We start from the raw sequence: 27,193 nt of genomic DNA on the forward strand, positions 1-27,193 counted from the left end.
CTCTAGCACTGGTAAGACAACCTCTGCCCCCAACGTCCTCATCCTCAAATGTGTAAAAAACATGTAAACGTGTAAAAATGTGTAAAAAAGTGTAAATGTGTAAAACCGTATAAACGTGTAAAAACACGTCAGCGCGTAAAATCTCCACATGTGCTGTCCCTCAGCGGTGGCTCCGTGGCAGGGGTAAGTGCTGCAAGGTGTATGAAGCGCATAGCACAGGGCCCTGAACCTGGTAAAGTGTTCGTGAAAGGAAAGCTATTATTGTTACAATAAGCAGATCTGTAAACCTCAAAACACCTTTCTAAGAAAGCTAGCTGATTTGAAATTATTGGGACGTGAATATTTATATTGCCATCTCTGGTCATCGTGATACTCTCTATCTCTGTGGCAGTTTGTTGAGAAGCCTGTCTGTAAATTGTCTAGGAGTCGAGTGGCTTCTTGGCAGTAGGTTTTGCACTTAAAATGCGTTGTAACCACAAGGTAAAAACCAGGAAAAAAGAGAATGGACCCACTTGAGTAACTTACCTTTTCTGGGACAGAGTGCTCAGAATATTGACCACTGTAAACCTAGCTCTTGTGTTTCGGTTTGGATGGATGTCGACCGCTAATTAAATTTACTCCCGCATTTCATAAATGGGAAGCTGAGGTCCCCATATGAGAGGCAGAACCAGGACAAAATTCAGATCACTTTTCCACTGAAGATTATATTGACATTGTATTATGAAAATTTTCAAAAATCACAGATGTAGAAAAGCTACTGTAATGAACGTCTCTCTACTCTTCATTCAGCTTCAATAATTGTCGATCCACTGCCTCTCCTGAAAAGCCAGTTTTGGGTCTGAGTGTGTTGTCACTTACGCTGCCTGAGAGAACTGTTCAGAACCAATAACACACAGAGCACACCCCGGGCAGAGAAAGTAGAAACAGAAGGAGGACATGGTATGAGAAACAGCAGGCTGTCCCTAAATGCCTAAAATGTAGAAAATCTTCTCAAGTGATTTTTGTTAACAGTCTGGAGAACACAGGCTTGTTCTGAGAGGACACTGTTCCTTTAAATTACTTACTGATCCCACCCAGATCTTGTACCCTGGCCAAATGCCTGACCACTCTTGCTTTAACTTAGGCTAATAAACACGAATAAAAGATTGCAAAACTTCCAAGACCAAAGACAATTTTTATTCCCACAGAACAGAACAATATCAAATAGCCAACTCCATCCCCAACTATGGTCCTTGCTGTTGGCATTTGCTTAATCAGTCTTTAATTCCTGTTTGACAAACATTATAAGGTAAGACATAACTGTTTTATTTTAATCACTTGAAATCAGATGGGACCATCTAGGCACTGTGGAAGACTAAGGAGTTTGCCTATTTATTATGTGAAGAAAGCTTATCAAAATTTTCTATCCTCTGCCATGATTTTAAATTAATTATTAGAAAAATAAAAATAATTGTTAAAATGTCAACATTTAAAATTTATTTCAAAGTTTAAAATTGATTTTTAATTTGCAGTCTACTACCTAGCATTGCAATGATGTTAATACCTTTTGGGACCTCTTTTTCTTAACTTGGAACATATTTTTATAACTCAGTATTAGTTACAGAATATTTTATAATTCAGCTGGTTTGACCATTTGAATAAAGTCTTCTCTTGGTATTTTATCTTTCTGTGCAAAAAAGGAGCTGCAAACACTCTGGATACAATTGGCAAACTGTGCTGAAAGTATTCATTTTTGAAATATCACAAAATATAAGGTCTCTTGGATTTATTGATTCTGATATTTATCCAAAATAAATTTTAGGCAAAGAAGGCAAATGTATAGCATTTGGCTAAAGATAATCATTGTTTCTGCATTTATAAAATACAAATTATAGTGAACATACAGGTTAATGTTTCTTTTATTTAGTTAATGGTATTTCACCCCTGAAACCTATTTTGCTTGGATATGGTATTTAAATGAGAGAAAAATAAAAATTATTTTTAAAAATGAGACAGAATAAAACATGGCAAAAATGGTTAGAAATGGGTGTACTCTTAAGATGCCAAAGTAATAAAAAAGAGAGATTTTGGAAGGCAGTGGCACTAAAAAACCAAAGGTAGAAGTGTGTGCTCTGGTTAATGTCAGTAAAGAGAAGGGACTAGCAAGACTGCTTTGGGAGTGCTGGATAAAAAATACCAGCGCAAACAGTAATGAAATATGAGACATACTGATGAGTGGTAAGGAGTAAGTGTGATAGTGAACATTGGATATACAAAGCTTCAGGTAAGCATTCATGATTATATCCCCCCCCAAAAAACCTTAGGAGCCAGTGCTTAGTTTTAGGAAAGACAAGTGTTTATTTTTAAAATTTCTTATAAAGGTTTTGTTTTGTTTTTTGTTTTTAAAGATTTTATTTATTTATTTGACAGACAGATGACAAGCAGGCAGAGAGGCAGGCAGAGAGAGAGGGGGAAGCAGGTTCCCTGCTGAGCAGAGGGCCCGATGCGGGGCTGGATCCCAGGACGCTGGGATCATGACCTGAACCGAAGGCAGAGGCTTTAACCCACTGAGCCACCCAGGCGCTCCAACAAGTGTTTATTTAAAGACAGCATTTCTAAAGCCCAAAATGTGGCCTACAAATGAGGGGAATGTGGTTTTCTGCTCAGGATCCTGCAGGAGAATCACCTTCTTTAGATTTTTGAAGAGTTGATCATGGGGCTTGTAAAATCTCTCATATTTTCAATGAAATTAAATTCTCAGCGTCTTATTTCCAGAACTGCTGAGACACTTTTTGTAGTATGGGCTCAACAGAAGAGATAGGTTATATGTAATATCAGGGACACGGTGGTATTCCGCCTGCCTCCCCTCACCTCCCAACCCCGAGAATGCTATATAGCAGCTGTGTTTTGCTACATAGCCTTATTCTTACACTAGTCTTCAGAGTTAAAAGTGTACGTCCTTCTGTATTCTCTTCGGTTAACAAGGAATTACTTTGGGAAGGGATGTCCTTGATGCATTTTATTTGCTCAGCAAACACCTCGTTCTTTTGTAACACCCGGGTGTCATCATGTCTTAGCACACCTGGTCTGAAGAACAGTTGACATTGGTCAATTGCCCTTGATGCCCTTGCCTTGCCCAGAGGTGCTTGGCCCTACTGATACAGAGTCAGCTTCATAAATTTCCTGCTAGACGATGTCAGCTGAGGAGCAGATGACGGCGTGGAGCCATCCTTTGGTTCATCCTCAACCCAACAGATTTGATTCCTTTTTGGTTTTCTCCATCTGGCATGTATGAAAGGAGCCAGTCATCCATTCCCTTTCTTACTGCCTGTGCATATATTTCTACCCCCTACTTGAGCCTGGAAAAATCATGCTCATGATTTCCCAGTTCCCATTCCCTGAAGGCAAAGTGAAGGAAAATGTGATTTCCTTTTCCAGAACTTTTGAAGTCAGTATGGTTTAAGAAAGAAAGCATTTCCAAACCATGCAGAACATTGGTTCAGAAAAAGCTTTCTTGTTCCTTCTCAAGTATACTCGGCTAGCCCCACATGATTCTTCTCTTGCCAGGGAGGCCCGTGGGTTTAAAAGTCATTTAGTGTAGAGCTGGGCATATTGAGACATGAAAATGGCTGTAGATTTTAAGACAGGATTAGATTTTTCATTGTTAATCTACCCAGAAAGATAGTTTCACAGGAATGGTCAGAGGAAGTGCTTCCTGATTTCAAGTCTTATTTCTGTCCATCAGTTTTTCACTAGAAGAACAGTGTTGCTGAGCAAATCTATTATTTTTGCTCTCATACTCTCTTGATTCACTGGATATGTATGCAGCCATAGTCCAGCTTGGATCTCGGTTGTAGATGAAGTTTCCAAGTAAGAGTACAAAAAAGAAATGGTGTTCTATGGGAATTGGAAGGACGATTTCATTTTTGACTTGGCTTTTGAGCTAACTGAAGTTGTGCATGTATTATTAAGACTGAAATGATGGTGGTTCTCTACTATCCTGTAAAAATATTGAGATTATCAGGAATTAGTTACAATGAAACAACCAAGTAGCAATCTGATATCACCTTGAAGAATGTGACAATGTGGAAACAGACCCTGTATTTGAGCCATTGTCATCATACAGAGTAGGACTGAAGTGTTTTTAAATGGTTTTCCCTACTCTCTGCTCCCCGTAATAAAATGGGAAATTCAGATCACTTGGATGTAATTCTTTGACTATATAGAAACATTCACTAATAAATGTTTGGTTGTGGTACCATGATTTACTTGGATTTGAATCTTTTAAAATCTCGATATAGATTTTTTCTGTAAATATGAATGAAAATCCTTTGCTCCTGTCACAAGCCAGGTTTCAATTCTGCTGGCTTAAAATTAGAAATAGCAAACACTGTATTTTATGGAAGTATTTACAACTGATTTTTCTATTAAAGGTGTTACAAGACAGATGACTTTCCACCATCTACCATAATGTGGAACAGAAATTTTGTCTTCTATCTCCTGCTTTTGCTGGCTTTTATGAGTCAAACAATGTATGGACAAAGAAAGAAAGGATCAAAGTCCAACTCACTTGCAAGGAAAAATAACCTCCAGGGTAAAAAAAAAAAAAATTTGGTTTTGTTTTTAATAATTAGTTTTAGCTTGTTAAAACACTAATATGAATTTTTCCAAATAGCAGTTGATGTAAATAACAAACCACATATATAAACATATATGTATCATCCTATTTTAATATACCTATATTATGATAATAATGTACCCCCTATACTTATAGAGCGTACTTACAAAAACATCAGGTGTTTCAGAGCCCTCGTACATTTATTATCTCATTTGAGACTCACAGTAGCTTTTTAAAACGGGAATGACAGAGACCGCCACTGTCATAGACACAGAAATTGAGGCCCAGAGACGTTAAGCGGTGCATCCAAGGCCATTGGCAAATTAACTAGTAAGAGCTAGAATTCAAACTTAAGTTCTCTGCTTTTGTGTTTCTTTCTCCCTCATTGCTACAATGTGATGTGTATAGTCATTTTCTCCCTTGATTTTAAAAGAACCTACAAACAAACAAAAAAAAACACCCACCCAAAACAAGATAGGACCTCACCAATGTGACACAGAACCCAAGAATCAGGCAGAGCATTATTTACTTCTAGAAACTTTGCCCAATATTTGTTGAATTTTGGGGGTGCCTGGGTGACTCAATTGGTTAAGTGTCTGACCCTTGATTTTGGTTCAGGTCATGATCTCAGGGTCGTGAGACTGGGCCCCATGCTGTAAGATCAAGCCCCATGTCTGGCTTCAGGTTCAGTGTGGAATCTGCTTGAGATTCTCTCTCTCCCTCTGCCTCTACCCCTTCCCCCCACATCTCTCTCTCTCTAAATAAATTAAATTTTGAAAGTATATATTTGTTGAATTTTTAAACAATTGGAAATTATTCAAAATAGAATTTTGCTTATTTGTTTGCTTCTGACTTGCATGGTTTTACAAGAGGCAAAGAATTTATAGATTTGGAAAGAGATTTAGTACTTTACAACTTAAGCCCTACCTGCAAAATGCCTCTTTTTCACTCCCCTCTCCTGTCAAAACAAAACAAAACAAAACCAAAAAACCCCAAACCCCAAAACCCCCCAAAACAAAAAAACAACAGCAAACACATACACATCACACTACCCCAGGGCTTTCCTGATGCTAAGTCATTTCATGAGGAGGAACAAATATTTTGCCTAACTTCTTTGTTCTATTTCAGACTCCACTTGCTTCATAGATGTTGTCTTCATTGTGGACAGCTCTGAAAGTTCTAAAATTATTCTCTTTGATAAACAGAAAGATTTTGTGGCTAGCTTGAGTGATGAGGTTTTCCAGTTGACCCCGGTTGGTGCCTTGAAATACGACATCAAACTGGCAGCGCTTCAGTTTAGCAGCTCTGTCCAAATCGATCCACCTTTTTCTTCTTGGAAGGATCTGCAGACATTCAAACAGAAGGTCAAGTCTATGAATTTCATTGGGCAAGGCACCTTCTCTTACTATGCCATCTCCAATGCCACTGGGCTACTTAAGAGAGAAGGGCGTAAAGATGGTGTGAAGGTGGCTTTGCTGATGACCGATGGCATTGACCATCCAAAGAATCCAGATGTTCAGAGTCTTTCTGAAGATGCCAGAACTGCAGGAATATTATTTATCACGATTGGACTTTCTGCTGTAGTCAATGAAGCCAAACTTCGTTTGATATCTGGGGATTCATCCCGTGAACCCATTCCACTGTTAAGTGATCCAACCCTTGTAGATAAAATTCGAGATCGCCTGGTAGGTACCAAATGAATTGGTTATATGTATATATTCCTGATCATAATATTGATACCTTAATTACAAATTCCGTAAGGATAGATACTGGGTCAGAAGGATGAAGGAAAAAGAATCCACCTGGGAAATAGGTAGGAGAATCTTTCCAAAGTCTCTCTTCACTTCCTTGATAGTTTAAACCAGATAAACTGGGAAAGTACAAGGCTCATGCTCTGGAATTGCATTCCTAACTTCATTGCTAGCCAATGCTGAGGATTTTGGAAGAATTACTTTCCAGTCGTACACTTCAGGCTCCTGTTTATACATCCTGGGATCATGAACACTGCTGACTTATATTCAATTTGTGGTCAACTTGTGGTCTGCTATATTTGTACTAAGTTGGTTTTTTTCCCATTTAACATCTGCAGAAATATTTTGACTTGATGTCTTATACTGCTATATTATTCTACTCAAGCAAAGTTCATAGACTTCCAATTTTTTTTTATTATGTCCTTGTTCTTAGGTGTTAGCAAGCCCACCCATTAAAATCACCTGCGACTTGCAGTCGCCCAATGCTTTCTCCCTGCAGATCAATGAGTACCATTTGATTGGTCTGATTAGTCGTGTCAATGCTTTTCTTTGTTGATCAGCTGTGTGTGAGATATTTTCCTTTCTGCTTGGGAAAACACAAGGCAAAGCCATCAAAATAAAATCCCTCTTCACAGCGTTTCTCAAGAAAACTCTTGGAGAAAAAGTGGTTAATTTGTTGCGTGTTAAAAATTGATTCTTTAAGAAAATATTTTTTTTTCCTTAGAAGAGAGCAGGGCAAATTTGCCCTTTATGGACTGAACATTTCATGTGGCTGTTTTCTATAGGCTGCAAAAAACCCTCAGCCTTGTTTTAGAGATGGTTTTGGCCCTTTTGTCCCTTCCCACAATCCTTTTCCTAACATTATTCTTTTAACTTACAAGTCAATATAAACTATAAGATAATAACTAATAAGTTATTATTATAACTGTTGTTTTCAGCATAAGACATTGACTTTTTAAAAAAGTCTAAATAATAGTTACCACAACTTGAATGCTCTGTGTATTGGGCATTTTTCTAAGCACTTTACAGATTTTATTTTATTCAATGTTTACAACAATCTTATGATGTAGGTAATATTTTCCTCATTTTAGAGGTGAAAATGTAAGAACAGGCAAAGGCCCTGGGGTCTTCCTGCTTAATCCTGTGAAGTTATATTGGAAGGGGGAAATAGTCACTGTGTTTTAAGGTTTTCTCAGCCAGAGCTGCCTTGAAACACTTAAGCAACAACTTTCTTCCAAAGTTCTATTGTTTTTAGCCTCATTGGGGGTAGATAGGGAGAGCTCTGCCCAGGCTTGAAATGAAGAATTCAGCCCCCTGGGGACATAGAATGAAGGTTCATCCTGAGCATCTCTCTCTCTCTCCCTCTCTCTCTTTTTTTTTTTTAAGACTTTATTTATTTATTTGACAGGAGAGCGACAGCTAGAGAGGGAACACAAGCAGGGGGAATGGGAGAGGGAGAAGCAGGCTTCACACCAAGTAGGGAGCCCGATGCGGGCCTCGATCCCAGAACTCTGGGATCATGACCCGAGCTGAAGGCAGATGCTTAATGACTGAGCCACCCAGGTATCCCCTGAACATCACTTTTGCATAGAAGGGAAATGTGCAGGGGTGCCTGGTTACCTGCCTACCGCGGCCTATGCCGCAATTTAAGCAGTCCTGACCACTGAACCCAAAACAGAAGATTCCAGATGTGTAGGAGAGAACCTTGGAGTTGAAATAAGGAGTTGCCAGTTGCTGACTGTGGAAGATACAGGACAGGCAGCTCCTTGTTTGGCCAGTGGTGTAGGCTGAGGAGGTTCCTACTGCTTCCCGACACATCCTCTTCACAGAGAGCTCCTGCCCAACCCAGAACACAGGATCTTGGCAGTACACATGAAGCAGGACTATTTGTTCGTTTCTGAGGAAACCAGAGAATGACCAAGTGTCCCCACGACCCTGCTCTTCCTTAGCATCCTGTGATTTCAGCTTGTTTGTTCAGATGGAAGCTCTATGAACAAGCCACTTCTTAGGAGAGCCTGATTTCTAAACACTTTCAACATCCAAAGGGCTTATTAGCCCTTCAGAGAACAATATACTGTTTCAATGTTTCAAATCGTCTCTGTGTAGGAGACAGAACTTGATTCCTGATCAGGCCATTGGAAAAATTCCTCATCTCGTCTATTTCTAGTATATCTTTAGGTGAATTGCTAAACTTTTCATTTTGAAATAATTATGTAGTTGACTTTTAACAATAAGTTCATTAGGTATAATTTAAGGACAAAACTGCATCTTCTTAAGGTACGCAGTTCTCTGAGTTTTGATAGACATATACATTCATGAACCCACCAACACGGGTGGGATACGGAACCTGTCCATCACCTGCAAACTTCTTCATGCCTCTGTCTTTGCACGACATCCTTCCCTGGCCTCTTAGCTCCTGATCTGATTTTGGCCACTTCAGATTAGTATACACATTCTAGGCCTGTATACAAATAAGCTTATGCAGTGTGTACTCTGTTTCTGTTGCTTCTTACTCCCGGCATAATGATTTTTGGAATTCAGCTGGGCTGTTTTTTGCATCAGCAGTTTATTTTTTGTTGTTGTGGAGTAGACTTTAGTAGAATTTTAATGGACATGAGTGCCTGCAATGAATAGATCTTGCGGGATCCAAGACAAATCAAGAAATCATTCCCAGCTCCTTGGCATCTCTAGGAAAAAGGATCATGTAAGAACCCCATGAAAACACTTCAGTTCTGAATAGCCTCAGAGAGACTTGATGACTCCACACTGAAGAGGATATAGACAATGTTTTAATACTATGTTATTATGATTTCCATAACACTATTGAAACCAAAGAAACAGTTTCAACCCAATGTCCCTATATGTTAGGTGGTCTTTTAGAGGAGATTTTATGGAAGCTATGTGGCTACTACACTAAGCTGCAAATATCTTTTTGTCAAAGAGTTTGTCATCCTTACCTGTTAAATTCTTTATTCTCATCCCATTTGCTATTGTACCAATGACTTTGACACCTTCCTTATGTTTCCTCTGTCCCTTTCTCATAGCATCGACCTCATACTCATTCACAAAATCGGCAGTTCCACTCTAGCCTTCTGCTTTAACATATACACCATATATGTGTATATGTTAAACATATACACCATATATGTGTATATGTTAAACATATACACCATATATGTGTATATGTTAAACATATACACCATAAAACTCTTCCTCCATTAATAACATGCACCTTCTTTCGCTTTGGGGAGGTCTTGTCTATTTGTCCTTTCCATTTAGATTGTGGTATCCACCTAGGTCCTCACTGAACGTGCCCTTCCCTATGCCTTTGACCATGTTCTCCCAGCTGCCCTCCACATAACCTGCCTCTCTGCTTAAGTGAAAGCACTCCCTTCATCCCAAGGTGTCTGACTCTGTCCACCCGGGCCCTTTTTGTCCATTCTTTTTAAATATCGCTCCTCACTGCTTCCTTTGTCTTCCTGCTCACACTGACCTTTGCGATTTTTTCCCTCATAAACTTTGATATATAGAACTGCATTCCATCAATGAGTTGGTCCTTTGCATTCTGCTCTCGGAAACTATCCAGAAACCCCACCTATTTCAAGAAAATGTCTTGTTACCAACCTCCCCACCCAGTCTGGGATCTCCTTCCCACGCTGCTTGCTGTGTGCTGTTTTCTGTCACCGGGGCTTATAGACTATAAGTGCCCTTAGGGATAGAGCTCTGTTTTTTGTTTGAAACAATCTTATCTATTGTGAGTCTTGGGTCCATTTTTGTTTCCATAGGAATACAAATTCCAGCAAACACAAAATCAAATGAGTTCCAAAATTAGTTAGTTATGTTGTTATGTTTTAAAGCCCCATGACGCATGTTTTTAAAGAGTTAATATGGCAAAGCCGAAATTAAATTTTCAAAAGAAAGGCTGAAAAAAGTATCAAATTATACATCAGGCAAAATAGCTAAATTCATGAGTTTAAAAATTGATATTGGATAATAGAAAAATGTTTATTATAAAAGGTTGTAAGGTAACAAAACTTTGGATTTTTATTTCAGCAGTTTTTTTCAAATATTACAATTTGACTTGAATTATTAGTTGTTTATTGTCTCTCGAACTCTTTTCAAATTCCTTTCTCTCTCTCTCCCTCCTAGAGAAACTAAATGTGTTTAAAATATTTTAAAAATTTGGATCATATTCTATATATCCATCTGCAACTAGCTTTTTCACTCAGTATCTTTGGAAAATTTTTTGTGTTGAAATATGTAGATCCAATGCATTCACCAGAACCACTGAATAATATTTCATTTATTGATCCATTCTAATATTGATGGATATTATTTCCAAATTCCAAAATTATTTCCAAATTTTCACTATTAAAAATAATGAATGCTGAAATATACAGGATCCTCAAGAATTTCCCTAAGACTTGTCTTCAAGGAATGTCAGAATAACAGGTGGGAGCAAGAACATGTCTTGAGCAGCCTAGAAGTAAAGCAAACACATCTTCAGGTTTCTAGGCACGGCCAAATGTTCTGGAGAGAGTAAATGACATTTTATACCCAAACTGTCAGTATATCTGAATTCCCACTTCTTCCCATGACCTGCTAGTTCATAAAGATACAAGTATCTCAACTGCTTTCTGCTGGGTTTACATTGGCTGAAACTTTTAAATCACTGGGGTGGGGAGTAGCTGGGAGGGATGGGAGAAAAGGGCCAGAGATAAGACTCTGAATTTTGTGGATAGGCTCTGTAGCCAGAGTTTTACAACTCCTGAGACCACATAGTCAAACTTTCTTGTTTTTCATGTACGTGGAAAATGACCTTCATGGATTATGGGACTTGCCCGAAGCCACACATCTAGGTAACAGTGGACACAGGATGAAAACCCTGGATGACACTTAATTCCCAGACTAATTTTTCCTCCCATTGCATCACAAGGACGGCTTAAAGCATTTTGTTAAATCTTCTTTCTGTATTATTAGTTTGTATGGAAATAAAGGTAAAGTAAAAATAAAACTAAAGGGATGTGAGGTCCTCCCTAAGGTACAATTCTGACTTATCTTTAACTTCCTCATTACAACTTTCATTCTTAGTATCTTGCAACAAATATTCTAGTGCTTTTCCCTCCCACTTTTATCATATGCAAATGAACCCTTCGGATTCCATCATAAGGCATCAATCTGATCCACAGGTTTTACGTTATGGACGCAATAATTCTATCTGTAAGCCTAGGTTAATTTCTTTCCTATGTTTGGCTTCAGACACAGCCCTCAGGACACTTGTCAGAAAATGCCCCACTAAGCTGAGATAGGGTAGGGAGGCTGGCATGTTAGATAAAAACCAGATTGTGAGTTTCTAATTTAAAGGAGTTTTGAAAAAAAAATTCTGCTTAATTCATTTCTGTGTAAGTATAAAGTAGCACTTGATCTTGGTTAGGTGGTTCAGCCAAGTGTATGACCTTGGGCAAGTCAGAGCCCTGCAGACCCTCATTTCCCTAGGGCAAGATGAGAGGTTGGACCTAATTGACTTCAAAGCTTTATTGATATTTCATAAAATGATCACTCTAAAATTAATGTTTTAATGCTGAAAAACAAATGCATGCATGTATAGAGATGGAAAAGCAAAAGAAGAGAAAACACAATTTTGTATCCTGGCTAAGTCTTTGCAAGTAAAAGTAAGAAATTTTTATTATGGCTGATTAAGCTGATAGCCAAATTATGGAGTTTAGAGAGCTGATAGATAGAAAGATAGAACATAGGATGCAACAGGATGAAATTCCTAGAAAACAGAATAATTTTTAATGTCAGTGCCCTTCATGTCTCTTATTATATGGCTCAGAGTGTTCCTTGGGTGCTTGGCAGGTAGGCGCTATTGCTTTTACAAGGTTAAAAAGCTGAATTGCTATCCTTCTTGGAAATTGCATATCCCATAGGGAATAACTAAGACTAATAAGAAGCTGGAAGCAGAACTATAAATCGAGTTAATGTTTTACTCTTTTTTTCTCTCCTAGGATATCTTATTTGAAGAGAAGGTAAGCACCACATGCTTTGATTACTATGAATTAACTCTCAAAGTCTGCATAATCAAATCAGCATTATAATTCACATTAGAGGATAAGGTTTGTCTACATAGAAATGCTTAATTCCTTTAAAAATGAACCACTCTATTCTGAGGCAGCCATCTGATTTCTTTATGTTGCTATGTCTACTACAGGTTTCAAAATCTGGAAAAAGTAGGAAATATTTTAATACGATTTCAAAGAGTAATTTTAGAAATCATTGATAACCAAATAGCATAGTTGTTTTGTTTTTTCAAGATTTTATATTTAAGTGACCTCTACACCCAAGCAGGGCTCTAACTCACAACTCCGAGATCAAGAGCTGCACGCTCCACTGACTGAGTCAGCCAGGCACCCCGCAGAAGGCGTAGTTTCTGCTTATTTTGATATGACTTCCTTTGTTCTAAGCATGTCTCTGACACCAGCTCCTGATAGGGGTCCTCCACTTCGGGAGGTGTGCCTGGGTTTGGCCAGGATCCCTGGCCAAGAGAGACAGCTCAGAGTCTCTCACTGCTGCCTGGTGATCGATTTGAAGCTCATTCTCCTTGTCAGTGGCAAGCAAACCAAGTAGCAGAGGAAGCTGGCCAGTATCTGCTGGATGATGCTTAGCACAATAGATGACCAGCAGGTTACCAAGGACTTCTATACTGGACTTGTGTTTCTTAAAACAGAGTTTGGAACATGTGAACGTTGTTGGATCAGCTGCTGATTAAACACCAGGAAATTCACAAGGAGTATTGCATAAAATAATAGGAGACAACCAAACCCTGCAGAGCACCATGCTTCCTCGAATGGTCAGATGCAACATTACTTTATGTATCATTGAGACAGGAAAGGATACTGCCAATTAAACTATGATATAGCACCTTCTTATAAGTGACAATTCTTGATTTTATACTTATGGTAAGAGTCCCTTTCGGTTTATTTAGATATAGATTGTTAAACCCTCTATCACTTCTGTGAATACATATACGGGACAACTAGGCAAACTAAATTGGTCATTTCTAAAACGTCTTCGCATTCAGAGTCTGAATCTTCTGAATCACTTTTTGGCTCTGATGCCCTTCCTCCCTCCCCCTCTCCAGGCCACCAATATTGGCTTCTTGGCCATCAAAAACACTGGTGCTACAGCTTTTCTTGAGTGTGCTCCAGGAGTATCTCTGGAGTTTTCTTCCATTTCATTCTGTGAGTTTTGAAGTACATGGGCAGAAAATAACAACTTCATTATGATCAGGCCTGATTCAAAAAAAAGACTCATTCTTGATTTTAGACATGTTAAAATAAGGACAAATATATGTCCTGGAATTGATAAGATGTGGTGTGTCACAATGTTTTCCTTTAGGATTGAAGGAGTAGTTGATATTCATATATTATTGAGCTTTGATGTGCCATACAGAAGAAAAAAAGCAGAAGTTCCCCAAATCCACTGAAAATAGTTATTTTCTTTTTTCACTGGCAACTAGATGTCATACATATATTTTCGATGGGAGGTCTATTTTATCTAACCATGGCAATGTTGACTAGCTTAGATCTGAGGTAGCCTAGAAGAATTGAAAAGGGAGAACAAAATCTCCGTAATTTGAAGGTAAAATTTTGTCAAGGGAGTGTTCTATCTAGTTACGTACTGAATAAGATCTGAAATGCTGCATTTTGTTGTGTGTTAATATTGATTTCATTCTTCATGCAGTGCGAACACAAGATTTGTGAATGTGAGAAGGGGGATCCAGGCGACCCAGGGCCTCCTGTGAGTACACTTCCACTTTGAATGGAGGATCAAGTCAGGAACCCTAGTCACGATTGTTCTACTTGCCTTGGAAATGCCAGGGCTGGTTTGCGCAGCTCAAAGCAGTCGTGTGCAAACAGCAGCAAACAGGGAAATACTGTTTCTTTCTTTTATTCCTAAAGGGATACACTCTGTCCTTAGAAATAAGCCTGGGATTTTGCTGACTGAACAGAGGGCAGATTTGGTTTAAAATGATGAAATTGTTCTCACAAAGGATGTTCCAGCATCCCTTCTGATGTGACAATTGGGGCCAGAATTTCTCAACGCTGGAGCGAAAATATAGGAAAAGAGATCATACAAACCCTCGGTGCTGTAGGGAAAGCTTTAGCCTACTCCACCTAGAAACCAGTGACACAGACCTCCTCGCTGGAAGTGTGTGTGTCTTCACGTGTCTCCAAGAACAACACCAGGCGGCCTCTCGGGGAGGAAGCTGGTGAGAAAGCTTTGGGGATTAGAGTGAATTCTGTAAAATGGAACTTGGCAACTAAAGGTTAAAGGCAGGATTTATTATGAGGACTCAACTCTTGATAAAATAATCCCAAAAGAAGTGCTTCCTTTATATTCTGGTCTAACATCTGGGAGGGGCCATGTATGCACCGGGAAGGTATTTGCAACAGCATTGCCATGACTGGAGATACTGTGTATTTCTCTAACACATATCATCAAAGGTATCCATGCTGCTTAGTCAGTATTTCGTTTACTTATGTAGTTTCAAACCCTATAGGTCAAAAGCCCAGTGGATATATTTCTCAAAAATTGTGGATACAGTTTTTGAACAAATGCTTGTATTTGGGCACAGGGAGAAATGTACTGTGAATTTCTTAGACAATGCCACATTTTCTCTTGAGACTCAGGTCCAAAGACTATACTTTTCAAATCATTCTACCAATTAGGGCATTAGAAAGTGGGGATTTTGTCTTTTTTTTCTTTTTCCTAAAATGTTAAGTTAGATACATTACAGGACAGTCTGGCAGCCAGTTGAAGCTGATTTTGGCTAAATTAAAGTTTTAACGTTCCCTTCTTATAAAGTCTTAGTTTATATTTCTTACACCAAGAAATTGCTGGGCGGGAAGGTTTACTTGGGATATTCAATTGTGTTTTAGGATGAACAGTAAGAAAATTCACAGTTGCTGAGTTAATCTGACAATTTCAGTCACTCAGTATTGTTTGAGATTAGCTTAGCACTTTCTAAAAAGTAATATATATATTTTAAAGATTTTATATATTTATTTGCGAGAGAGAGAGAGAGCACAGGAGTGGGGAAGAGGGGTAGCAGGAGAAGGAAAGCAGGCTCCCTGCTTAGCAGGGAGCATAATATGGAGCTCCATCCCAGGATCCTGGGATCATGACCAGAGCTGGAGGCAAACACTTAACTAACTGAGCCACCTGGGCACACCAAACGTAACATTTTTTTTTTTTAAGATTTCATTTATTTATACTAGAGAGAGGCAGAGGGAGAGCCCAAGCATGGGGAGGGACTGAGGGAAAGAGAGAATCTCAAGCAGATGCCCCACTGAATAAGGAACCCAACACGGGGCTCAATCCCAGGACCCGGAGGTGATGACCTCAGCTGAAATCAAGATTCGGTTGCTTAACCAACTGAGTCACCCAGGCATCCTGCCATATATATTTTTAAACCGAAGTATAGTGGACACACAGTTATATTAGTTTCAGGTGTTCAACATACTGACTATACAAGTTTATATGTTATGCTGTGTTCCCCCTGAGTGGAGCTACCCTCTGTCACCGAGCAGTGCGATTACGATACCATTGACTCTATTCCCTATGCTGCACCATACCATGTTTGAACTGGGATAGACATAAAACTAGCATTTACTGGGGCGCCTGGGTGGCTCAGTGGGTTAAAGCTTCTGCCTTCGGCTCAGGTCATGATCCCAGGGTCCTGGGATCCAGCCCCGCATCGGGCTCTCTGCTCAGCGGGGAGCCTGCTTCCCTTCCGCTCTCTCTGCCTGCCTCTCTGCCTACTTGTGATCTCTGTCTGTCAAACAAATAAATAAAAATCTTTAATAAAAAAACAAAAAACAAAACAAAACAAAAAAACCTAACATTTACTGAGTGTCCCTAAAACCAGTTCTTAGAAAAGCCAAGTTTCTAGGGTCTGAGAGTAGGAAAACATAACACCTTTCTGGAACAGGACTGGAACACTCTCTTCTCTCATCTTTGAAATGATCCCTTGGATATCAGGCAAAGACAGTATCCTCTTTTGCACAAATCTGGAGAATTTGACCTGTTCAAGACAGTGCAGTCTTCCTGGTGTGTAGTAAAGGAGAGAATACAGTTGATTCTCTGCTTGGCAGGTTAAGTCTGTTTACAGTCTTCACTCCTTTTATGGGATGAAGCTGATCAGAAATTATTGTAATGTGTAAAAATCCAGTAGGATGTGAACTCAATATAATCTTTTTTCCCTTTGCCTTCAGGGTACGCATGGAAACCCAGGTATCAAAGGTGAGCGAGGACCAAAAGGAAACCCGGTAAATGAATAAACAGCTTTCTTTTTAAACAACTGTATATCTTTCTAGATTTATTTAAAGAACAAAAATGAAGAAAACAAAGAGCACTTCAGTATATGTCAATGCCAAAAATATGATGACTTCTGTGAAGATTACAGGATGCTTATTTCCTGTATTTTCTAATTGCGTTGTTTTAGCTTGTAAATCCTAAGTAATATATGATCATTTTAGTCAATAAGTCTAGGAAACCTAGGAATACTGAACAAATTGCAATCATACTTACATAGGTAGCATTGGCTCAAATTAATTACTACAATGTTCCATGAATTACTAATACATAGTTCATATCAGATTGACAATGACACTTAATGTTTATTATGGATCCATTTTATGGAAAGCTGACCATTTCCATTTTATGGAAAACTACCAGACCATCTTCAGGCATTTTCCCAAATCTTTTCTTTGTGTACCCATAAAAAGAAACTAGATTAATTCTAAAAAATCAGATGATATTTCAGATGATGATCTTCCAAGTTCAAGAGTGACTAAAAGAATCATAGGGGAGGGAGATAACTATTTGAAATTTTATGGTGGAATTCTATGTAATGAAAAATAATAATTAAATAAAGAGGAAAACAGAAATAGCTGCATCAAATACAATGGACATTGGGTTAATTTATACAGTATATAAAGGCTTTATAAAATGGATAAGAAAATATCAAGCCGCTAATAATCAGTTGGTCAAAGGACCCAAACAATTTTCAAGAGAGGAAATAAAACCAGTAAATAAAGAAATAGAAAAACATTTAATTTCACTAGATAATTACTGAAATTTAGATAAGGACAATGAGGCACCCTTCAATACTAATTATTCACACTTTAGAAACTTTGTAGTCCAGGGTTGTTGGGTGGTTTTTTGCATGGGGAGGGGAGCAGTTTTCTAGTTCACATAGTTTGGGGTTTTTTGTGTATGTGTATGCTTCCGATTTTTTAAAAAAAATGACTTTTTGGTAGCAGTTAACACAACAATAACATGAAAGTAATAACCAGTGAGAGCAATGAGGTGGTGAAACTGGTTTGCTCTTCATTGCAAAGGTAACTTGGTGCAAATATTATGGAAAGCAAATAGACATTACATAAGAAGTATTCAAATATTCAAATTTTAACCCAATAGCTTCTCCTCTGAAACTGTGCTTAGGGAGGTAATGAAAAACAGAATAAGTTAGAGGCATGAAAGTATTTTAGATGCATGAAAGCCAATTGCTTGCTTGTCAAAGAAAAGGAATATGATGCATCCTTAGGTGTCCTTACAATACAAACATACACAATCCTACCCACTCATTATTTAGGTCCGAACTGATGCCATCATGTCTTCTTTTTTGTTTTGTTAAATACCTGCTTTAAATCTATGTTTACATTTCATTTATTTAGCTTGCAGTTTTGGGCCACATAATATATTTTCCTAAGTCTCGCTGAAATCAAGCAATTACTCTTAAGAACATTTCGGAAAACATTCCAAAACCCCTTGGAGGAAAGCCAAAATGGCTGGCTCCGATGGGGTAGAAGGCTGTATTTGAGAACAAAGGCTGTGTTGTTAAACTGGGATGCAAAACTTGTCCTAAGCTGAGCAAATATACCTGGATCATGTACCCTATGCATCCGACTTCGCTCCAAAGGGCAAAGGCTATCTGAGCTGCTATTTTCTTCTCTAGATGGCATGGTGAAATGTCAATGGTAAAGGCCAAAGATTTTTTTCTCCATGGGGTTAACCTGTTAATTTGGGAATTCTGAATTATGCATTTTATTGAACAGTCACTGTGCAAGCCGTGGAATTGTGACTGAGTTTCATTTGTTTGTTTATCACAGGGTGATGCTCAAAAAGGGGAACCAGGAGAAAGAGGCCCGGGGGTATGTATACAACTGGAATTTCTTCCCAAGGAAGTAATCCAAGATGCTAGGATTCTGTAATTGATCATTGTGACCCCTATAGCATGAGTGCTAAAAAGATTTCTATGTATGTGTGCTCTCAGTGGCTCAGACAGGCAATCAGACAAATGGGATCTTAGAACTGGAGATGTGGGGAGAGAATGCTCTGTGCAACAGGAGTGAGGACGGACCAGGTAGTCAACCACAGGACGTTCTCTGATGCTTAAGTGAGATTTGTGGGAGACTTAAATAAGAAAAATATCTTGCTTTGTGTCTTGTGGGTTTTTTTTCCAGTAAAGAATGATTTAAAAATTCTGTGAGCACAGAATTATATAATCTAAACTATGCTTCTGTAAATTGGATCTACAGAACCCCCCCAAAGTTATCATTCTAGCTGATTTATTATTCCTAAAATTAGAAGATGTTAGAGATTGTCTGAGAAATAGTCACAGTAAATTCTTCTTTTGCATTTTTCTGGGCAGTTTCAGTAAGGCAGCAAAGAGCAGGGAAGCATGCACGGTGAATAAAAAAAAAAGGGCCATGTCACATTGTTCCTCCTGGCTGTCCCCTTGGTGAAAGCCCAGGGGTTGGGTCCAGAGGTTTTAAAAACTGATCTCTTGGTCTCTTGGTGGTTTTTTTTTTTTTTTTTAAGATTTTATTTATTTGAGAGAGAGACAGTGAGAGAGAGCATGAGAGGGGAGAAAGTCAGAGGGAGAAGCAGACTCTCCAAGGAGCAGGGAGCCCGAGGCAGGACTCAATCCCAGGACTCTGGGATCATGACCTGAGCTGAAGGCAGTCGCTTAACCAACTGAGCCACCCAAGCGCCCCTCTCTTGGTGTTTTTAATCAACTTTATGAACAATGGAAATTCATTCAGAAATGTTAGCTATTCATTTAGGAAATATTTCCTATTTCCTAAATGAAGCATTATTATTTATTAAAATAAAATTAAGACAAAACACTTATATTTTTCAAAAAAGTTTACTATGGGAGAGATTAAGATATTTAAAACAGCTACAATATTGGTTGCCAGAAGGGAGGTGGGTGGGGGTAGGCAAAATGAGTGAAGGGGAGTGAGAGGTATAGGCATCCAGTTATGGAATGAGTAAGTCACTAGGATAAAATGTACAGCAGACAAACCATAAGAGACTCTTAATGTCACAAAACAAACTGAGGGTTGCCGGTGGGAGAGGGTAAGGGAGAGGGTAATGGGGTTATGGACATCGGGGAGGGTATGTGCGATGGTGAGTGCTGTGAAGTGTGTAAACCTGGTGATTCACAGACCTGTACCCCTGGGGCTAATAATACACTATATGTTAACAAATAGAATTTTGAAAACTTGTATGTGCTATCATGAACGTTTTTGATGAGTCTGGTGGCGATATTATTGAATGTGCTTCTAAAAATAGTATTGTATAATAAAATCTGTTAAAATTGGGGAAAAAAAGGTACAGCATAGGGACTATAGTCAATGGTATCATAATAGGGCTGTGTGGAGACAGATTATAGCTACACTTGTGGCGAGCAGAACATCATGTAGAGAGAAATTGAATCACTATGTTTATACCTGAAACAAAGGTAAGATTGTGTATCAAGTATACCTTAATTAAAAAAATAGCTCCGTTATGAGGCAGAATGTAAAAATATTATAAATATTGCATGCACAAATTATTATGGGCACTCAGAGGATAGTGAAACCAAGGTAGATTTTATAGGATGACTCCTGGAGAGTGAAGGATCGTGACAGGCAAGGACAGAACAGAAGGGTGGAAGGCGACAGGCATTGCAGCTAGAGGGTGCCATGAGCAGCGACCTGGGGGAAGGCGATGTGTTGGAAAACGGTGAGGGGGGATGCCTGAAGACGAGTGTTGCCAGAAACAGTTGAAGGTCAAAGTGGGTGCTCCATGGTTGCTCTGCTAGGTGAGCGATTTATATGAGATGAAGCTCAGAACCCAAGAGCCATGTACTCAGAAGATTAATCTGCCATGACTCTAAAGCAGAAATTGAAGGGGGAATAAGCAGAAGAAAGGAGCACTTAGAAGGTTTTCTGTTATCATCCATATAAGAACAGGGACCCTGGCTAAGGCTGCTCTGGACACTGTGAAAGTCTCTAGCCATATGTGCTCACTGAACGGCTAGCCTGAATGGGGGTGTGCTGTAGGAGTAAAATACACAATGAATTTTGATGACTTAGTGCCAAAGAAAATGTAAAATATTTCTGTAATAACTTTTATACTGGTCATATGTTGAAATGTATTTCAGACCTATGGGAGTCTGTAAAAAATATTATTATTGCTATTGTTGTTATTATTATTATTATTTTAGAAAGAGCGCATATGCATGCGAGAGTGGGGGGAGGGCAGGGGCAGAGGGAGAGAGGGAATCTTAAGCAGGCTCCATGCCCAGCACAGAGCCAGACGCGGGCTCAATCTCACAACTCTGAGATTGTGACCTGAGCGGAAATCAGGAGTCAGACGCTTAACCTGCTGAACTACCTAGGGGGACCCTCAGTAAAATATATTGTTAAAAATTTGTTTCCACCTGTTCATTGTTGCTTTTTTAATGTGGCTATTAGGGAATTAAATTACATACGAGGCTCACATTCTATTGGACAGAATTGGGCACAATGATGATAGAACAGAAAAGAAGAGACCGTTGTAAGAACCATGAAAAGGCTTTGGGGACTGACTCTGATTCCTATCGTCAGCAAACATTTATTGAGCACGTGCTATATGCTCAGTCCTCTGCTTCACTCCTGCGGATATAGGAGTGAGCAAAACGGTTCCTATTTCATACAGTCTTCTAGCAGGGGGAGCAATAAACATGCGAACAAATGAGATTTCGTCAGTGAGATATGTTCTGGAAACATAAAACAAGGTCATGAGAGTGTTCTAGGCCGAGAGAGCAGTAGGTACAAAGACTCTTGAGTGGGAATAAGCCTAGTGGCCTGGAGAAATGGAAAGAAAGCCAGGACTTGGCAGAGTGGTGGTAGACAGGTTATGAAGAAAGGCAGGGGTGGGTTACGGAGAGTCCTGCTGACTGACGGGTAGGGAGAATGGATTTAAAACTAAATGCAGTGAAAGCTGGTGGAGAATTTTAACTGGTTGGATTAGAGGAATGCAAGGAGCAGGTAGAGAGAAAAGATAATTATAAACATTTGATTCTGTGTGATTTGAAATACGATGGTACCATTAATAGAAACAGGAAAGTCAGAAGAAAATTTGGCAGACTGATGAGTTCAGTTTTGGATATTTTAAATTTGAATGGTTTAAAACTAGTAATTAAGATGTCCTGAAAGGAAGGAAGGAAGGAAGCTGATAGCCAGCAAACAATAAATTGAGATTTCAGAAAGAAAAACGGGGGAGGGGGGAAGAGGATGCTATAAAAATTAAGGTTTCTAGGCACCCGAAGTCTATATTCTTTTTCAAGTTTTAAACTTGTCTCTATTTATTTAAAATGTTTAAAACATGAAAAAAAAGTAAAGTTTCTATTCATAAACTATGTTGTCTCCTTCCTACATACAGTCTTAACTCTTTAACATAAAATAATGACAGGATTTTAGTATGGTTGTGTGCCATCAGGGGTGGGGTTCCTGAAGCCGGAAGTCTAGCATTTCGTGGTTGCTGTGAACGTAAGTTGTCTTCATAAAGAACCCCAATTTGGCTGTCTATAATGTGGCCTTTAATTTTAAGCCCAGGATGAAAACTCAAACCCTTTCTGCTAATAAATATTTCCAAGATGAATTAAATTACAGTGTAACAATATTTTTGCCTGTAGTTCTATTTTTATGTCCCCTTTCTCAGTGACCGCTCATTTGGAGAGACGTGTTATTTCCCTCCCCAAGGTTTTCCTTTTTTGTCTTTTGTAAGAAAAGTCATACAAAACAGAATTCTCTAGTCTGACACATGTAACTGCGATAATAGCTTGTTTATCCCGTTGGTTTCTGCAGCTCACTTAAACTACATCTTACAATTCTATTTTCATACCTAAAAGCTATTGTTGTGGGAAAAAGACACGAAACCCTATTTGGAAAAGGCTTGCTGTTGCTGAAAGTTGGTAATTTTGCAGTTCACTTAATATTCAGTAGCGTGTTACTTAGAGGGCTCTTGGGCAGGGACACAATGCAGGAGGCTGTGCGGGATTCCCCGGAGTGACACAGAAGAGGAGCAGAGGCACCGGCCCTGTAGTTAGTGGGAGATAAAATATAGGAACTTAAAGGTCACTGTCTCATTAGCGTTGATAAAGGAACCATTTATTTCATTGATGCTCTATATTCCAGGCCAAATTTGAAAGGAGGACCATAATGGATATAAATATTTATATACATTGGAAAGGCCATTATCTTAGCTCGTTTTCAAGGCCCATTTCTCCAACAGCCTCTGTGGAACATTCTCAGCTGGGATGGTTCCTAGTTTAAAAGTCAATACAACAACAACAACAACAACAACAACAAGTCAATACAACAGTTCTGAAAGGAGCATTATGGGTTGTCCCTTCCGCAACAAGTTTCAGTGTCTAGTCTCTCCTTCAGCTGTGGGCCCAAGGGTAAGGAACCAGGTTTGAAAAAAATATGTGGAACTGAGAATAGAATGTAATTAAGGGAAAAGTAGGTTCTTTTCTTCTCGCTTGTCAGTGCACATTCCCTAAGCTCAAAGAGAAGTAACATCGCTTAACATTTCCGTATGTGGTCTTAGTTTCCTTGACTTAAAAATGTGCTTTGTTATACTTCGTAAATGAAAAATATCAAATACTCCCTCCAACAATGTCTTCTAACATATTTTACTCTTTCTTTCTTTTTTCAACTAGGGAATTCCTGGGTACAAGGGTGAGAAGGTAAGTTGGTAACAACCAATACGGAGACCAGGATTTCAGAAAGAAAAAGAAACCTAACTATATTTATGTACTTAATAAAAGTTGTTTTCCTTTATTTTTGTAAGTCTGGATTCCCTAAGTCCTAGATGTACTCTTAACTCTGTTAATACAAAATAATAGTAGAACTTAAGGTACAGGACATGTTGTAGGGGTGAAAGTCCCCTAAGATTCTTGGGATCAGGGTCCAGCCTCTTTCAGCTCTGCAAACATGAGAACCCCAATGTAACAGGCATGCAACACAGATATCCAGACTCCAAGTTTCTACATACACACGGATGCAGCAACATGATGGTTGGGTTTCTTTCATGCTGCCTCACCTCCTACAACACCTAGACACCGGCCCCTCTCACAGAATCAAGAAGATTTATCCTGGTGAAGAAATTAGGAACTGCTTATTTCATACAGTCAGACATCTGGGTAGAGCTGGGTAGGGGTCTTGTAGGCCAGGGGTGTAAATTTGACAAACAAACAGAAGTTATGGGCTGATAGGTTATTTTAGGATTCTTTGCCAACTACAGGTTTGGAAACTGGAGGGGGAGCTCCAGAACCTTTGAGTGTGTTCAATGGCTCATTCATAGGTTCATGCTACTGCTCTGTTAGCAGATTGTCTATCTCAAAGCAGAGTGTGCCTCTCTCATTCAGTCTGTCTACAACCTCAGACCTGGGCCAGAGATCTCGCTCTGGGTCTTCTCCGGCCCGAAACCCCATTGGAGCCAGGAAGTTATAGGGCAAGAGGCTTGTGCCCCCTTGAACCTAGATCGCACGTTAGGTAACCAAGACCTCCGAAGTCCCTGCAAAATGGCCTGGGCCTGCTTTGAAGGCAGATACAAACTTCTTTCCTCTGTCCATCTTTTTCCTGGGCCTGAGGGGAAACAAAATGCAAGTTGTTTGTTGAGGCTGGAGGGGGCCCTGGTGGGAGCTTTGTTTTACTGCTGCCTGGGGCACCTTCGTGTGCATCGTCCCACCTGTGGTGGAAGGAACCAGAAGTGGGGCGGAGTCAAGTGTGGGCAGGGCTGTAGGCTGTGGGCATGGGGCTCTACTTGCACATGGACCTCTGAAGAATATCAAAACTCTTTCATTTTGTATTCCTTTTGAAGGTATATTTGTTGAAAGGGAAGTTAGAACATTAGTAGTTTACTAGCTTCATATATAGCTTTCAACAGTTTTAATACAGGGTATATAAGCCTCCCCTGCACTCTTGCCCTGGGCCCTGCATATATTAGAGGGGAGTCTACATACAGGCAAATGAATACATCCCAGTCACTGGACAGGTTAAGTGCCTGTTTCTTCATCTGCATAGAACTGGATTAATGTAGGCTTCCTTAGTTTACAGGGTGGTTGGAGAATCAAATGGAATTATGGATGTGACAATGTATTATAAACTCTTTTTTGGTCTATAAATGTAAGGTACTATTACGAAGAGTCAGGGAACAAATGTTAATACAGGAGAGTCAAGAATGTTTCAGGACCGTAAAATTGTCCTATATACAGTTGGAGAAAATTATCCAGGCCCTCCCATCTTGATTTATAATGTGAGCTACCCACAAATACTATATAAATTTACACACACACACACACACACACACACACACTCATGTATATTTGTATATATGAAAAAACTCATTTAACCTTCTGGGAAATTACAGAATCACTGGTGGAGTTCTCATTTGGAAAATATAAGCTGTCAGAGTAAAGTGATCCCGAACCATTGACATTCAAACCAGAATTTGACCAGGAACAGCAGCATCAGAAATCAGAGGCTGGAAACAGAGCTAATCTGTTCATAGCTTTCTGAAGCACTTGCTCTCTGAAACTGTGTAATTGTGGCCATTCCACAGGGATTACTGAGCCTACCAAAAAAGAAAACGCCTTTGCAGAGGCAAATAACATGAGTACAATATTTTCATTGATGGAAGTCTGCCCCCAAAGCAAATGCTGGTCCTCAGGACCCTATAGCTAACAAATCTGTCTGGACAAATGGAATGTGAATCCAGGCCAAAAGAATTTTGAGTGTATTTATGGTACTTTTCTGTTTTATATTTTGGTGCTTGACTCATTTTATTCCCACCCAACATTATTAAATTAATTGCTTTCTAATGGATTCTTCAAGAGTGATTTTCCATTTGCATTCAGAAATAAATGTTCAACTTGTTCTAAGTGAAAGCTCAGGTTTTCCTGGGTAGATTGACTCAGTTTGATATGTCAAGAGAACAGATTGCTTTTGAACAGAGGCATAGCTGGATCGAGGAATTGCATCTCCTTCTTTCCTGCTCCTGATGCCAGCAACACCCCATGTAGTACCCTAGGCTAGTGGAAAGTAACTTGCAGACCATAGCAGGGTGGTTGATGAACATGGACCTGGGAATCTAACAGACTCAAGCCTGTGGTCATGGGCAAGCTATTTAATCTCTCCGAACATCCCTTGCCTCTCTCTCTTTCTCTCTAATCTAAAATAATCTGTTATGGGGATTAGCAGTAATGTAAAGGCTTTGGATTTTGGACCCCTGATTGGTGGTTACAATTGTTATTTCCCTTCATTAGAGCAGTGCTATTCCAAGAGTGGTCTGCCCATGTGTTATTGGTCTGTGAACTGCTTGCTGGTATTTTGTGATGAGATAAAGCTTGCATCAGAATAGAAATCCACTGTATCACTAAATACACTGTTCAGCTGACATTCATTTTTCACCGTGTGAATCCTTTAATGGATGCAGGGCACTGATGTTCACTGAGCCCAAGCTTCTTATGTCACGGTGCGGTGGGACTTTGCGTAGCGTGCCTTACGGCTTGTGCACTATACAGCAGCGGCAGAAAGACAGTAGTGAGGGCACTAGACTAGGAGTCACTGGCTGGCATGTACATGTAAGGAACTCATTTAACCTCTCCAGCTGAGTTGCCAGAGCTTCAAGATAAGAATTGCTTTTAGGCAACATGGTCAGTGATATTGAAATAGTGTCGGATGGTTACAGATAGTCACTACACAGGGGTGAGCACTGTGTCATATATAGAGAAGTTGAATCACCGTGATGTACACCTGAAACCAATGTAACCCTGTGTGTCAGTTATGCTCAAATAAAAGAAAAATTTAAAAGGAATTGCTTTGAGGTTCAGAAAAAAAATATGAAAGCAGTTGAACATTCTAACTTCAGTTGTTTTTCTAATTGCCTTTTCTACCTTTTAGTTCTAATTACTCAAAGTCTTAGAAGTCTGATACAATGGATTGCTATTCAGAGGTCCCAATTCTCATTCTACATGAGCAAGTTACTTAACTTTTGGAATCACCAATTCTCAGTCTGTAAACTTGGGCTAATAATAGCCACGTCAGACAGTTGATGGCAGCTTAACCAGGATAAGGTCTGCAAAATAACAGTGATCATAAACTGCAAAGCATAATTTAAATGTTAGTTCTTTTTTCCATTGCTATTCCAGGAAAGGCAGGACTAGAGAGTGAGATGATGGGAAGTAACAGGGTGCTTGCCACGCTGCCCGTCCCCTCTTGTTAATTCCTCATGGCTCCTTTTCTCACCAACCCATGGCATGGTCTCAGGACCTTGCTCTTACTACTAACTTACTACTAACTACTAACTAACTAAAGTTGGTACTCAGGATGGAGTATCATGTTGTGGGAAAAAAACAAGGACTGTGAGTCTGAGCTGCTTAATAGAGGGAAGTCATCTTGTTGAGCCTAAGTTTTCTCATCTCCAAAACAAAAGTGTAAACTGATCTCATTGAGCTGTGATA

The 27,193-nt window shown here is 39.3% G+C and overlaps 1 protein-coding gene across 1 annotated transcript in view; it reads left to right on the top strand.

Moving 5' to 3' along the window:
• The first annotated feature begins 1,163 nt into the window (after window positions 1-1,163).
• COL28A1 (collagen type XXVIII alpha 1 chain) overlaps window positions 1,164-27,193 on the top strand; it is a 159,873-nt gene continuing 133,843 nt past the window's right edge. Inside the window, exons 1-8 of the mRNA XM_046020788.1 lie at window positions 1,164-1,288; window positions 4,413-4,573; window positions 5,726-6,282; window positions 12,357-12,377; window positions 14,092-14,148; window positions 16,626-16,679; window positions 18,525-18,566; window positions 23,390-23,416. Coding sequence (XP_045876744.1) covers window positions 4,450-4,573; window positions 5,726-6,282; window positions 12,357-12,377; window positions 14,092-14,148; window positions 16,626-16,679; window positions 18,525-18,566; window positions 23,390-23,416 — 882 coding nt within the window. The 5' untranslated portion in view covers window positions 1,164-1,288; window positions 4,413-4,449. The remainder of the gene's footprint in view (window positions 1,289-4,412; window positions 4,574-5,725; window positions 6,283-12,356; window positions 12,378-14,091; window positions 14,149-16,625; window positions 16,680-18,524; window positions 18,567-23,389; window positions 23,417-27,193) is intronic.

The sequence above is a fragment of the Meles meles genome, chromosome 10, assembly GCF_922984935.1.
Source record: "Meles meles chromosome 10, mMelMel3.1 paternal haplotype, whole genome shotgun sequence".
NCBI lineage: Eukaryota > Metazoa > Chordata > Mammalia > Carnivora > Mustelidae > Meles > Meles meles.